The sequence below is a fragment of the Gadus macrocephalus genome, chromosome 2, assembly GCF_031168955.1.
Source record: "Gadus macrocephalus chromosome 2, ASM3116895v1".
NCBI lineage: Eukaryota > Metazoa > Chordata > Actinopteri > Gadiformes > Gadidae > Gadus > Gadus macrocephalus.
Window position 1 is genome coordinate 2,925,711 of NC_082383.1, and position 11,581 is coordinate 2,937,291.

The 11,581-nt window shown below is 45.5% G+C and overlaps 2 protein-coding genes across 3 annotated transcripts; both read right to left on the reverse strand.

Annotated features, from left to right (window-relative positions):
• Nucleotides 1–52: 52 nt before the first annotated feature.
• Nucleotides 53–2,734, reverse strand: rpl27 (ribosomal protein L27). Its single transcript, XM_060075864.1, has 5 exons — nt 2,641–2,734; nt 2,080–2,162; nt 1,522–1,691; nt 571–681; nt 53–206 (listed from the first exon to the last, which is right to left on the reverse strand). The coding sequence occupies exons 2-5, from the start codon at nt 2,158–2,160 to the stop codon at nt 158–160; spliced, it is 411 nt and encodes a 136-aa protein (XP_059931847.1). The 5' UTR covers nt 2,161–2,162; nt 2,641–2,734; the 3' UTR covers nt 53–157.
• Nucleotides 2,735–3,191: 457 nt separating this feature from the next.
• Nucleotides 3,192–9,753, reverse strand: rundc1 (RUN domain containing 1). 2 transcript variants are annotated; one of them, XM_060075877.1, is made up of 5 exons: nt 9,128–9,753; nt 7,411–7,569; nt 6,578–6,776; nt 6,310–6,399; nt 3,192–5,974 (listed from the first exon to the last, which is right to left on the reverse strand). In XM_060075877.1, the coding sequence occupies exons 1-5, from the start codon at nt 9,518–9,520 to the stop codon at nt 5,112–5,114; spliced, it is 1,704 nt and encodes a 567-aa protein (XP_059931860.1). In that variant the 5' UTR covers nt 9,521–9,753; the 3' UTR covers nt 3,192–5,111. The 2 variants fall into 2 exon arrangements, with proteins under 2 accessions (XP_059931860.1, XP_059931869.1); XM_060075886.1 differs by lacking the exon at nt 9,128–9,753 and adding an exon at nt 8,331–8,434.
• Between the last annotated feature and the right edge of the window lie 1,828 nt (nt 9,754–11,581).

An 11,581-nucleotide genomic window follows, 5' to 3' on the forward strand; every position in this document is an offset into this window, starting at 1 on the left:
AATTTAGATTAGCAGTCAGTTTTCCATTAATTGACTTGTGAATCATGACAAACATTTCATACACTCAGCCATTCTTTTTGTTAAAGCATCTATATGGTCAGAATAAAAACAGTAGTCAAAGCCTTTTTTATACATTTATTTGTGAAACCAATGGAGACTAGAATCTGAGCTTCTGGAAGAACCATTTGTTCTTGCCCGTCTTGTACCTGAGGAGAAACAAGGAGTACAGTTAAGACATTTGCCCTGAACTATGATGTTGCTTTCAGTCACGTTATATCAATCATAAAACAAACAAAATACAAACGCAACAGCCTAGAAATGATGGGTACATAACAGGGTTCTACAATGACAAGATTCCCTCAATCATATTTAACCTAGCAATTGTTAGTGCTTGGCACTTGGTTCTATGAACATCCTTACTGTACTGACAGCAACATATTGTTCATCTTTAACACCAATTTAATTATTGTAGGTTGCTTTGGATAAGAGTCTACTCAACACCCTACATGTAAATTCAGAACATGTGATCAAATGAGCCCGTTTGTGGTGCTTATGCAGACCGGAACCCACCTCTCCTCGAACTTCACTTTAGCCTCCCTCCTGGCTTTGCGTTTGAGAGCGGGGTCCCGGAAGACGTCCTTGTTGACAACGGTTTTGTCCAGGGGAATATCCACAGAGTATCTGAAGGACAAAGAAAAATATGCCATGGTTTAAAGGCTGGGACATTTTCACTAGGTATTCAGGTCGAGTGCCATGACCGAATCACAACACTAACTCAATGTTTAACAAAGCTCTAACTGCTACCAAGTGGAAAACTTGTATTACACCGACACCTTCCTCGTCAAGGCCATGCATCGCTCATTAAAAACACACTTAAGATTAAATAGGAAACAGGAACGGTGGGCACCTCACCAGAACCTCCTAGAAGGCTTTGAGTCTGCAGACACTAGTTTCTTCCAAGTTGTAATAACACTCTTTACATTATCAAACACTGAACTAACAAAAAACAACTTAACACACCAACAGGTAAACTTAACCATCTACAGACATGTAACCATGTTGCTGCCAAGTCACAACATAGCAAGCAAAATCTTTATAAGAGGTTAAAATACTTCAGTTAACTGGACAGCCACATTTAATTGGAAATTGTGACCAATATGCATATTAAGACAAGGGTTTATATTCCTAATCCCTGACACCGCCTTTCACTTTATCATTCTAGGGCTGCAGAGCTGCCAGGTCTGCTGTAAACACCCCTCCAACTCACCAAGTGGACCACAGGTGTGCCATATCAGCCAATCACAGAATAGGCACGCAATCGTTTGTGTTTAACCTAATGGAAGAGGCGTCTACAATGCAAACTGATGAACAATAATCTTAAGGTAAAGTTCTCCTTTAAATTATATAATTGTACACATTCTAATCAGACAAGTATAAACTCATACAAGGCAGTGAACCAATTAAAACGAAGCGACGCTTTTGTTCAGTGCCGTCACCAAGTCAGTCTGGGTCGACCCTCACCTGGTGGGCATCAGGTGGTTGTAGTTGTACACCTTGACGAAGGCCTTGATCTTGGACCTCTTGGCAATCTTCTTCTTGCCCATGGTGGTGGTCACCTTGCGGGGGTACCGGTCGATGCCGGAGACAAGCGCGTGGCTGTAGGGTCGGTCGGCGGTACCGTCATCGATGTTCTGCAAGGAGGAGACGGGTTAGACACCAGCTTGTTTGTTTACATGGGTGGGGGGAAAGGAAGCAACCTGAACACGCTCCACCAAAACGCTGCTGTATACAGCACCTTTGGGAATAAATCACCAAATAAAAGGAAACACTATTGGGAGAGGATATTAAACAAGGTCACTGGTGTTTTGAACGCAATATACATTTCAGCTGCATAACAAACGAGTGGATGCTGCGCCGAATTGCATTCAGAATTTAAAGACCGAGTCACAAATGGCATGAGTTATGAATATTTATTGGCAGGAAGCAGGTCTATAGAGGTGACCTGTAGTGGTAGTTTGTGCGAGAATGAAGTAATGTAGCAATTAGCCTATAAAGTAGACATGAAGTTTATGAAGTTACCTTGACGATGACTGCTTTACGCCCAGCATAGCGTCCTGCAAGGACCATAACCACCTTCCCAGGTTTCATGAACTTGCCCATGTCTAGCAGGAAGAGAATGCAAAGAGTTTGACAACATTAGCATTGCATAGACCACGCTTATGCGGTACAATCAGCATCACGCACAGGACTGGCTAGGCAGACATGCTAGCTAACTAGCCGGCCAGGATAGCTTTAGCATTCAAGGATTGTATTTATGCAGCTTTGGTATAGAACAAGCAGTTGAACATATACATATACAAAAATGATATTAACACGAACATTTAGATTAAATTTAACGGCGGAATTGTACTATGTGGAAGAGTATGGAGACCGAAGGGGCTGCCATGTTGGATTGACCGTCACACAGTGGAAGCACATCTTAAATGTTACATTTTTAGCACTGTACTATAGTATACGTGGCAATAATAGACTAACTAGAGTCTTTTGAATGTTTATCGGGGCAGAGATAGAATTTCCAGCATAGAGTTTGCCGGGTTTTAAAGGATGATTTGAGATTAATCCAACGAAAAATTCACTCACTAGTGCTGTTCTGTGGCCACCGCTAACAGGAAAGGAAGTCGAAAAGGAACGCACGACCTTTCACATCAACAATGTACACGTCACATCCGGGTTCTGCTTTTCTTCGTTGATAAAAACAACGATAAAAATGATTATATATAAATATATTTGTTTCACATACATATATATATATATTGATGATGATAATATATATATTTGTATTGATAATATTATATTTATTTATATATATGTATGTATGTATGTATATATATGCATATATATGCATATATATGTATGTATGTATATATATATATATATATATATATATATATATATATATATATATACACATACATATATATATCATATCTATCTTGATAAATAATATTAATAAATTATATGTATACATTAAAAAAAATATATATGTATACAGAAATATTTTATTAAATATTGAATGTAAAAATCGTTATTTTTTTATATAATTCTTTACCTATCATATGGTTTTGTAGAAGATATTTCCTGCAGCTTTCTAACTCACACAGTTGATATAACAACAAATAATGACATTAACATTTTAGTTTTTGAAGGGATTTAATAATGAACAAATTGCACAATCATTAAGAGTTGCAGATCCTAAAATTATAGTTCAATAAGCATTTACATGGAAGGAGTTTAACACAAACAGCTTGCAAAGCACTTTTGCTTATAAATAGACATGAATAAAATATATCTCCATAAATTCCCAATATATATATATATATATTTTAATAAAATAAGAATTACCAATGTCGTCATGGAAACCCTGAAGTCCTTTATTCATAACCGAACACTGAGTAGCTACTTTAAGACAGTGTTGTCAATCGTTAAAGAAATAATTACAGCATCCAGCTCCAGAATTTAGACTTTGCGGCATTTGCAATACAATAACCATTAAATTAAATGTGAGCTCATATTTAAAAACATTAAACGTAAAAATGCAACACCAATAGTGTGACTTTGTAACTTTTTCAAATAGAATCACACAAAGCAAACCGTACACATAACACTTCTCTAGGTGGATTATCCTTCCATACACACCGTTTTGATAATAAGATGGTTAGTTCATTGCCTCCTGATTAATTTGTTTATAAATGTAGAGTAACATAGTTTGCTTTCACAAACTTTAAATTATCAATGAGGTCTATTATAGTCCTGGAATGCATAAAATGTAATGTAAAATTATGTTAATGGATAAATCTTTCCTAGCGTTTAAAATTGTCTGACATGATAATACAGGCATTTTTAAAACACTGAGACCACAAAAAAACGTTTTGATTAATGAGACCTTGACACGTAGGGCTGAGAAACAGCCAAGCGTCCTTCGGTTGCCAGGTAACACTGTAGTACAACAACCCCATGAATGAAATCCTCCATGAATGAAATCCTCAACAAACGTCAGGATATCAGCACCTCTGGTTTATACATTCAGTAGCTTACATCTCCTGCAGGTAGAGGAAAACTAAATCAAGAGTTGAACTCACAATATATAAAACCTTTTTTTAAACATTAGATATGTATGCCGATTATAAATATGTTTATGTTTTTTTATATGGTTGTCCATTTTCATCATACGGTTTTCAATTCATGATGAAGCATCATTTAAATATCTAAAAGACACACACACACACACACACACACACACACACACACCCACACACACACACCCCATGTGTGGGGGAAGCAGCTGGCTCCCTGGCACCATTTTCGGTAAAGGTCAGAATGCTGTCAAATCATGCAAATAATTCCTTCATAATGCAATATTGCGAAACAAATGTGCAACATCAATTTCCCCCAAGCATCCATCTAACTCTCTTGTAGTGTTCTCTAGTAGTGCTGTTTAGTGCTATAGTAATTCAACCACCCAGTCGGTATATGGAATGTAGCTCACCGATCCCACTAACGCCCATCACAACACTGACGAACCTTCACCACAATATCTGTTGCATAGGTCAGGGGTTAGAATCATGCACCAACGGGCATTGGAATGATAAGCACGGGTCACAAAAGGTCACAAAGGCTTCACTCAGGACGAGGTTATCTGGGCGTCCTGTCTAAGGCATGTGCGTAGCAGCGATATCGACTGGACACCAGGACGTCGCCGCCGTCGTCGTCATGGGGGGGAAGCAGGTATTGATGGATCAGCTGTGAAGAGGACTCGGGAGCACAGACGCCGGTTAGACTAACCCATGCAGGCATACGTTACAGACCGGCACAGGCTGGTTAAAACAGGCTGCGTCCGAACAGAGACGGAGCTGCCAAGAGCCAAACACCCAAGGTGCGGAGGGGGGGGGGGGGGTTGCACAGACCCGGCCTGGAGGTCGGGGGGGTGTGCAGTACAGGCTACAGGACGGAAGGCTCTACTTTGGCGGGGTCCAGCCGAAACACGATACAACTACGAGTCTGAATGGCGCGGACATGCGGCCTTCGCCTCCTCCTCCGTCGCCGTGGCGATCTCAGAACGCGTCCTTGATGTTCTTGAGCTGCCGCACGGCCAGGTCCACGGGGAGGTCGAACTTGAGGTGGCTGATGCGGCCCAGGATGCGCAGCGCCCCCTCGAAGCCCGTCTGCGCCATGTAGCTCCAGCTCTGGTAGTGCGGGTGCACCAGCGCGCCCGACTTGCACAGCAGATTGAGCCAGGACACCAGCCGCTGCTCGTTCAGCGCCATGCACACCAGCGCCTTGAACTCCGAGTCGGCGCCGCGCTTGTAGCGCCCGTGCTCCTTCAGCACCGTGTGGACGGCCCACAGCAGCGACTGCTTGGGCGTGACCGTCACCGCGCCGCCCCCTACCGGCAGGCTGAAGGACTGCGACAGCTGGCGCGCCGGCGACTCCACGAAGGCCTTGCCGTCCTTGGAGCGGTAGTACTCGACGAAGAGCTCCCAGGGGTGCATGGTCTGGGGCCCCGGCCGGTGCGGCAGCAGGCAGGAGATGGGGGCCAGCACCAGGCTCATGCCCTGCGACGGCTCGTAGAGGCCGTGGGCCAGCAGGTCCCTGAGGGCCGACGACAGCTCCTTCCTCACCAACGACGTCAGCTCGTCCCGGGGCCCCGGCGCCGGGTGGCTGCCGTAGTTCACCACGTGCTCAAAGGACGGCTGCTTGCGGGACGCCTGCAGCCGCACCTTGTCCACGGCGGCCTCCAGCTGCTGCAGCAGGGGCCCGTATTCCTGGCCCGCCCCGCCGGAGGACCACAGGTTCTGGGCGACGTGGCCCGGCGCGCAGCCGAACTGGCTGACGGCAAAGATCTGCAGCACGGCCAGGGCCTTCTGGATCAGCTGCAGGCCCGTCTCCCGCATCCTCTGGGCCTGAGCGGGGTCCACTGCAGGGCCGGAGGGAGGCGGGGGAACGCTTTAGTCAGCGCAAACATATCACGTCTACGATGGGTGACCAATAGGGTTTCTGCAAAAGTCACTTCTGTTTAGCTTTACCAAGTCTGAAATGTCAATTTATACAAGCCATTAGTTTAGACAAATACGTATACACGTATAATTAATTCAGATCAATGGAATAAATATAAATAATATCTTACTATGTCCCCATCCAAGTGATCTAAAGGTTGTTCTCTGTTTTAAACACCTCTTGTCGTTAAGCCTCTGACAGGTGGAGTATACAGTCGGTATCTGTGTACTGTGTCTTTAAGGGAACCCCACCAACCTTTCTTCCTAGCTCCTGTCGCCCCGGGGCCGGCGGCGTGCGGCTGCTGGCTCTGGACGCCGTCGGACAGGAGCGGGTTCCCCACCTCGTCTGAACAAAACATTGACGCGTCAAACAGTGTCCCAACGCATATCGACCGAGGAGCATCGCCGAAACAGTGCAAGAAATGCATGACACAAAGGACAAAATCCAGACCATAACTTTGATCGAGGGACAATTCGGTTTTCGGGATAGTGTCGGCTAGTTTTATGGTGGAAAACGCCCGTACCCTGGATGAAGTTGATGAACATCTCCAGGTCCCTGATCTGGGTCTTGAGCTGGTCCACCAGCTGCTCCTTGACGCGGGCCGGGTTGACGATCTGAGCGATGGCCGCGTCGACCCGCTGCCGGAGCTCCTCGGCCGTCAGGCTGCCCACGTCCTCGTTCAGGTTCACGTCCAGCTTCTTGATCAGCTCGTCGATGATCACCTGCGCAGGAGGAGGGGGGGGATGAGACTGAGTAGGTGGGGGGGGGGGGCACGGCCAGGGTAGCGTCAACGCTACCCTGGACGTGGCGGAGTCTCCGCTGCACTCTAAGTTCAAACCTCCAACCAATCCACGCAATCTAACCACCAACCGCTAGCTCCATCTCTAAACATTAACACAGGTTTAATTATGAGTTTAAGGGGTTCAACTCATCTGTTGGCTGGCTATATTGCGCACGGCCGACATAGTGTCCAATGCAAACCTAAATACATGTTTAATAGTGAGTTAATGAGTTAATAGAGCTGAACTCTCATCTGTTGGCAGGCTAAATGCCGAACGCCCAAGATAGTGTCCAAGGCTAGGCTGGCCGTCTTTGTGTGTTCTGTTGACCATGCAGGAGGAGAGTAGCGAGCGATAGAATGAACGATGCCAAGATGGACTGTGAAGCTGGGTTCCAGGAGGCAATAGAGTTGAACAAAATGTTATCTCAGGACATAGTGGTGGTAAGTAAAGGGGTACATTGATTATGACTGTGTTACAAAATATACATGCATTTTAAATGTATTATATGAACTGCATTACATTGTAAAAAAACGTATTTATAGCCTTTTTGACCAGCCACGATGGGAAATCCTACCTTTTGTTTCTCCATGACCACCGACTGGGGCAGTGAGTCGTAGCTGCCCTCCTGATACGCAAACTGCTCCAGATCGTCTAGCTGGGTCTTGAGCTGGACGATCAGATCCTTCTGCTTCTCTCTCTGGGCCTCCAGGCGTTCCCGCTTCTCCCTCTCGCTCTGGCCGGGACGAGAAAACCAGACGCAAAGAAATCAGAGTGGGAGAGCGAGGTCCGAGCGGAAAACAGTGAGCCAGACACGACAGCAGCCGGAGACACACAGCGAGGACAGCGAGGACAGCGAGGACAGCGAGCACACTGAGGACGGAGACGCAGAAGGTGTTCAGACACGGCCACGAGTCCATCTCAGAGTCATTCAGCAGGAGAAGCCACCAGACAAAAAGCAAGCTCACATCGCACTCTCACCAAACATCATGAAACAAGTTCAACTTTACAGTACATTAACCAACGGATAATCTCACTTAATCTTTGCATTCATTATTCAGCTACTCTTCAATCAGGGATAAATAGCAGGCCCAAAGATAGTTTTGGTTCCCATTGCCACAAAATAGGTGTCGTTGTTCTGTTGTTGTGTGTAGTGTGGGAACTTGGTTTTAAGGGAAGGAATATAGAATGAAATTGAAAGATATTCTGTCAGTGTGTCATCCTGCTTCTCCGAGCTTGGGGCTAGGATATTCCCCAAGTTGGAGTTTGACAGCGCTCCCTTTGAGATGAAATGCAAAGAACCGCTATCGGCTCCTGTAGGGGATGGGTTGGATAAGACTAACATACTGGTAGGATTAGTAAGCTTACTCTACCCAATGCCAATAGTCCACATTAACACTAATAACTCCAGTCTGCTAGCCTATGCCTTCCTGAGACATATCATGCAAGTATAACAACATCATTTGTGCCACAGAGTGCTTCTCGACTCGTACTCACCAAGTCCTCCTGTAAGTAAAGCACGAAGCGAGGGGGAAATGAAAATAGGCAGAACAAAAGCATTTAAATGTAACAGGCAATAGACAAGGGGCTATGGTGGGTGGTGGGGGGGGGGGGCGTTGTGTGACGTCAAAAGGGGGGGAGCCGTTAGCTTAGAGCACACATGTAATTAAATTCTTACATGTGTGACCGCATGGTGAGTCACACACGCCCACCTGTGTGTCAAACAGCCTCGTTTCCCCTCAAGAGATAACACACAAGAGCTAGAGGAGGCTTACCCAGAGGCCAGACGTAAGCGCACAGAACTGGTTATATTGGCCAATGGGGAAATTAATGTGGGGAGTGAACCAGCTCGAGGAAACAAACGGATATTTCCTTGTGTGCGCACACACAAATTTAAAATGTTCTGTCCTTATTACTTATGTGTTCAACCATGTCCATATGTCTGGATGTAACTGTACAACTACCATGATATGACGAACTGATGATCAGTTTATAACATTGGGTTTGACGCAAAAACATGCGTTCTGAAAAATGCATCGTGTGTGTGTTTCATTAAGTTCAAAAGCATTGTTGACAATTCGTTATGAGGAAATGACCACATAAATTGCCTTATAAGTAACGGGGGGTGGCTTTGAGTACTATGTCATACTACACATGAATAGATCTTCTAATTTAATGTCATGATTGAATCACAAAGAATGTCTTTAGTTTTTGTGAGTTCAGATGGTCTGAACGCAGTGGTCTTTGCGTCTCAACGCAGTGGTCTTTCCTTGCCCTTGTTAGAGGCTACTCACCGAGTTCTCCAGATGCTTCGCATCCTGCGACCTGCACCCCACGACATGGGGGCACCCCTTGAAGGCGAACTCCTCAAGCTCGACCAACATCTTCTCCTTCTCGTCGGTCTGAGCGTGAACTATTTGCTTCAGTCTGAATTGCACCTGTGCAAAGTGGGACGTGAGAGCGAGGAGAGAGGAGTTCAGGAGGTCTTGCTCCGCTTCTAGTTTCTTTAACCTGGCGGCGGTCTCCTCCACGGAGGCGGAGGATGAGCCCCGGGTTCTGGGCTGAGCGCTGCCCCGGACCCCACTCTCCTCCTCGGGGCTGGCCACAGCACCGACCGGTGCCCATCGCTCCCCGGCTCCGGCCGACGCGCCTTCGCTGTCCGATGTTGACAATTCCTCGGTCGACATTTTGGCAAAAAGCGATTTTTATTCTTCCGTCGCTACTAACGATATACTGTCATTTGTTGCCACGGATGCCCCGCGGTTGTTGACTTCAATCGCAGAGAAAGCAGGATTACCACGGAGGAGACAGGTGCATCGCCATCTTGGGAAACAAACCAAACAGTGCGACGTCAACGCAAACGCGATGATGACGCAACGCAGACGCGATGACGCGTGTTTGCGCGCCGAAGTCAAAGCGCACCGAACAGTTTCGATTTTGGCCACCGCTGACTATTACAAAGACGGTTTAAGTGATTGTTCAACTCGGCATAATATATAAACGTACCAAAGCACCTAAAATGACAATGTCTGTAGTTTAGTGCTGCATCTATATGTATACAGCACTTAACTACAGAACATGTCATTAAGTGCTCAAGATATATTTGCCTGTATTGCTTGTAGGGTTGCCAACTTTCAGAAATTAAAATAAGGGACGCCCACCACGGGCCCGACTCCTGTGGGGCGGGGCGCCCGCAGCAGTGGTATGTTTTATTTTGTGCTGGTGTTTTTAGTAAAGGGTTGATCAAGAAAGGAATTAGTCATACTTAAATCTTGAAATGCTTTATTACCACATAACATTCTCTTATAAAGTGCAGTCAATTAAATCTTGAATGAAATCTCTTTGTGTGGCGTGTGCAGCAATGAACTTTTAAAATATAAACTAAATAAACGGAATGGCCCACTCCATTTGTTGGCCATTCTGGAGAAGATCCTTTCCACACATCCAGTGGATGCTGGGATGCTCAGGATGTGTCTGGTGATAGACAGCATGTTTGGCAGGTCAGCTACTCGAAAGAGAGCCACCCACCTGGCAGCCACACCTTTGGACTTCCATTCATCTTCAGCATCTTCTTTGAGCCTCTTCAGAATGGGTTTTGCTGTGGAGCATTCATCATAAAGTTCATCCATGTTGACTTTATGGATGAGGTTGAGCTTGGTGGTCACCCTCTCAATGTCAGTAAAGGTCATGGTGCCATGGTGCAGAGAGAGAGGTTGCAGTGAGAACAACCAGTAGTCTTCAGAAAAGTTGAACCATTTCTCAACATATGAGAGTGCTGTGTTGAGGAATGCAGTAAAATCTGCCCTTGCCATGTCAGCATCAAGTGGACGGAGACGCTGCAGCTTCAATTTAGTTAAGTAGCCATAGAACTGTTAATCTCGTCTCTGTGTGAGCTTTTGCTTGAAGTTTTCCATGATGGAATATAACTCAACACAGGTGGTTTCATCACTCTCCAGCTTCTTTACAACTTCCTCAAAGAGAGAGAGGATATTATTGCAGAGAAGAAGGTTGCATGCTGTCCTGTTGCATGCTGTCTGATGTCAGACAGCCCACCGTGCGCCACTGAAAACACTCGCCGACATATTTTACAACTTGCCTTGTAAACATCTCCACTGACGCTGTCCAGCCAAGGATGTGCATCTTCCCACTCACGTCCGTACTTCTGCAAGCGTTTACGCTTTTGAGGACGTGGTGGAGTATCGGGTGTAGCGGACATTTTTAAAAGGCGCAGGTTTTGTGAGCAGCGCCGGTGTGTGGTGTCTGTCGCTAGGCAACCGTGACCACCACACGCATGCGCAGACACACAGATGACCGGAGCGGGTCTTGCGTAGATCCCGCCGCGACAATTTTGCTGACCGTAGTATTCCCTGTGTTTTGTTTTGATCATTATTGTTAGATTTAGAATTTGTGTGTGTGACAGACATGTGTATTGGACATTTATGGAAATACGGAACAAATTGCGTCCCGTATTGGTTCAATACGGGACGCAACATTTAATTGCCAAATAAGGGACGATTCCGTATTTTACGGGACGGTTGGCAACCCTAATTGCTTGTGTTGTTTGAGAATGTGATATGATGCAAAGGTGTATCATGAAGAAAAGGTTCAATGAGACTAACCGGTATAAATAAGGGTCAAAGTAATATGAATAAAGTATAAGGCATAATCGTTTCATTTATAGTATGGATCTATGGACTATGGAATTGTGTGTGGACAACATCAAAATAAACTCCATTTGGAACCAGGAA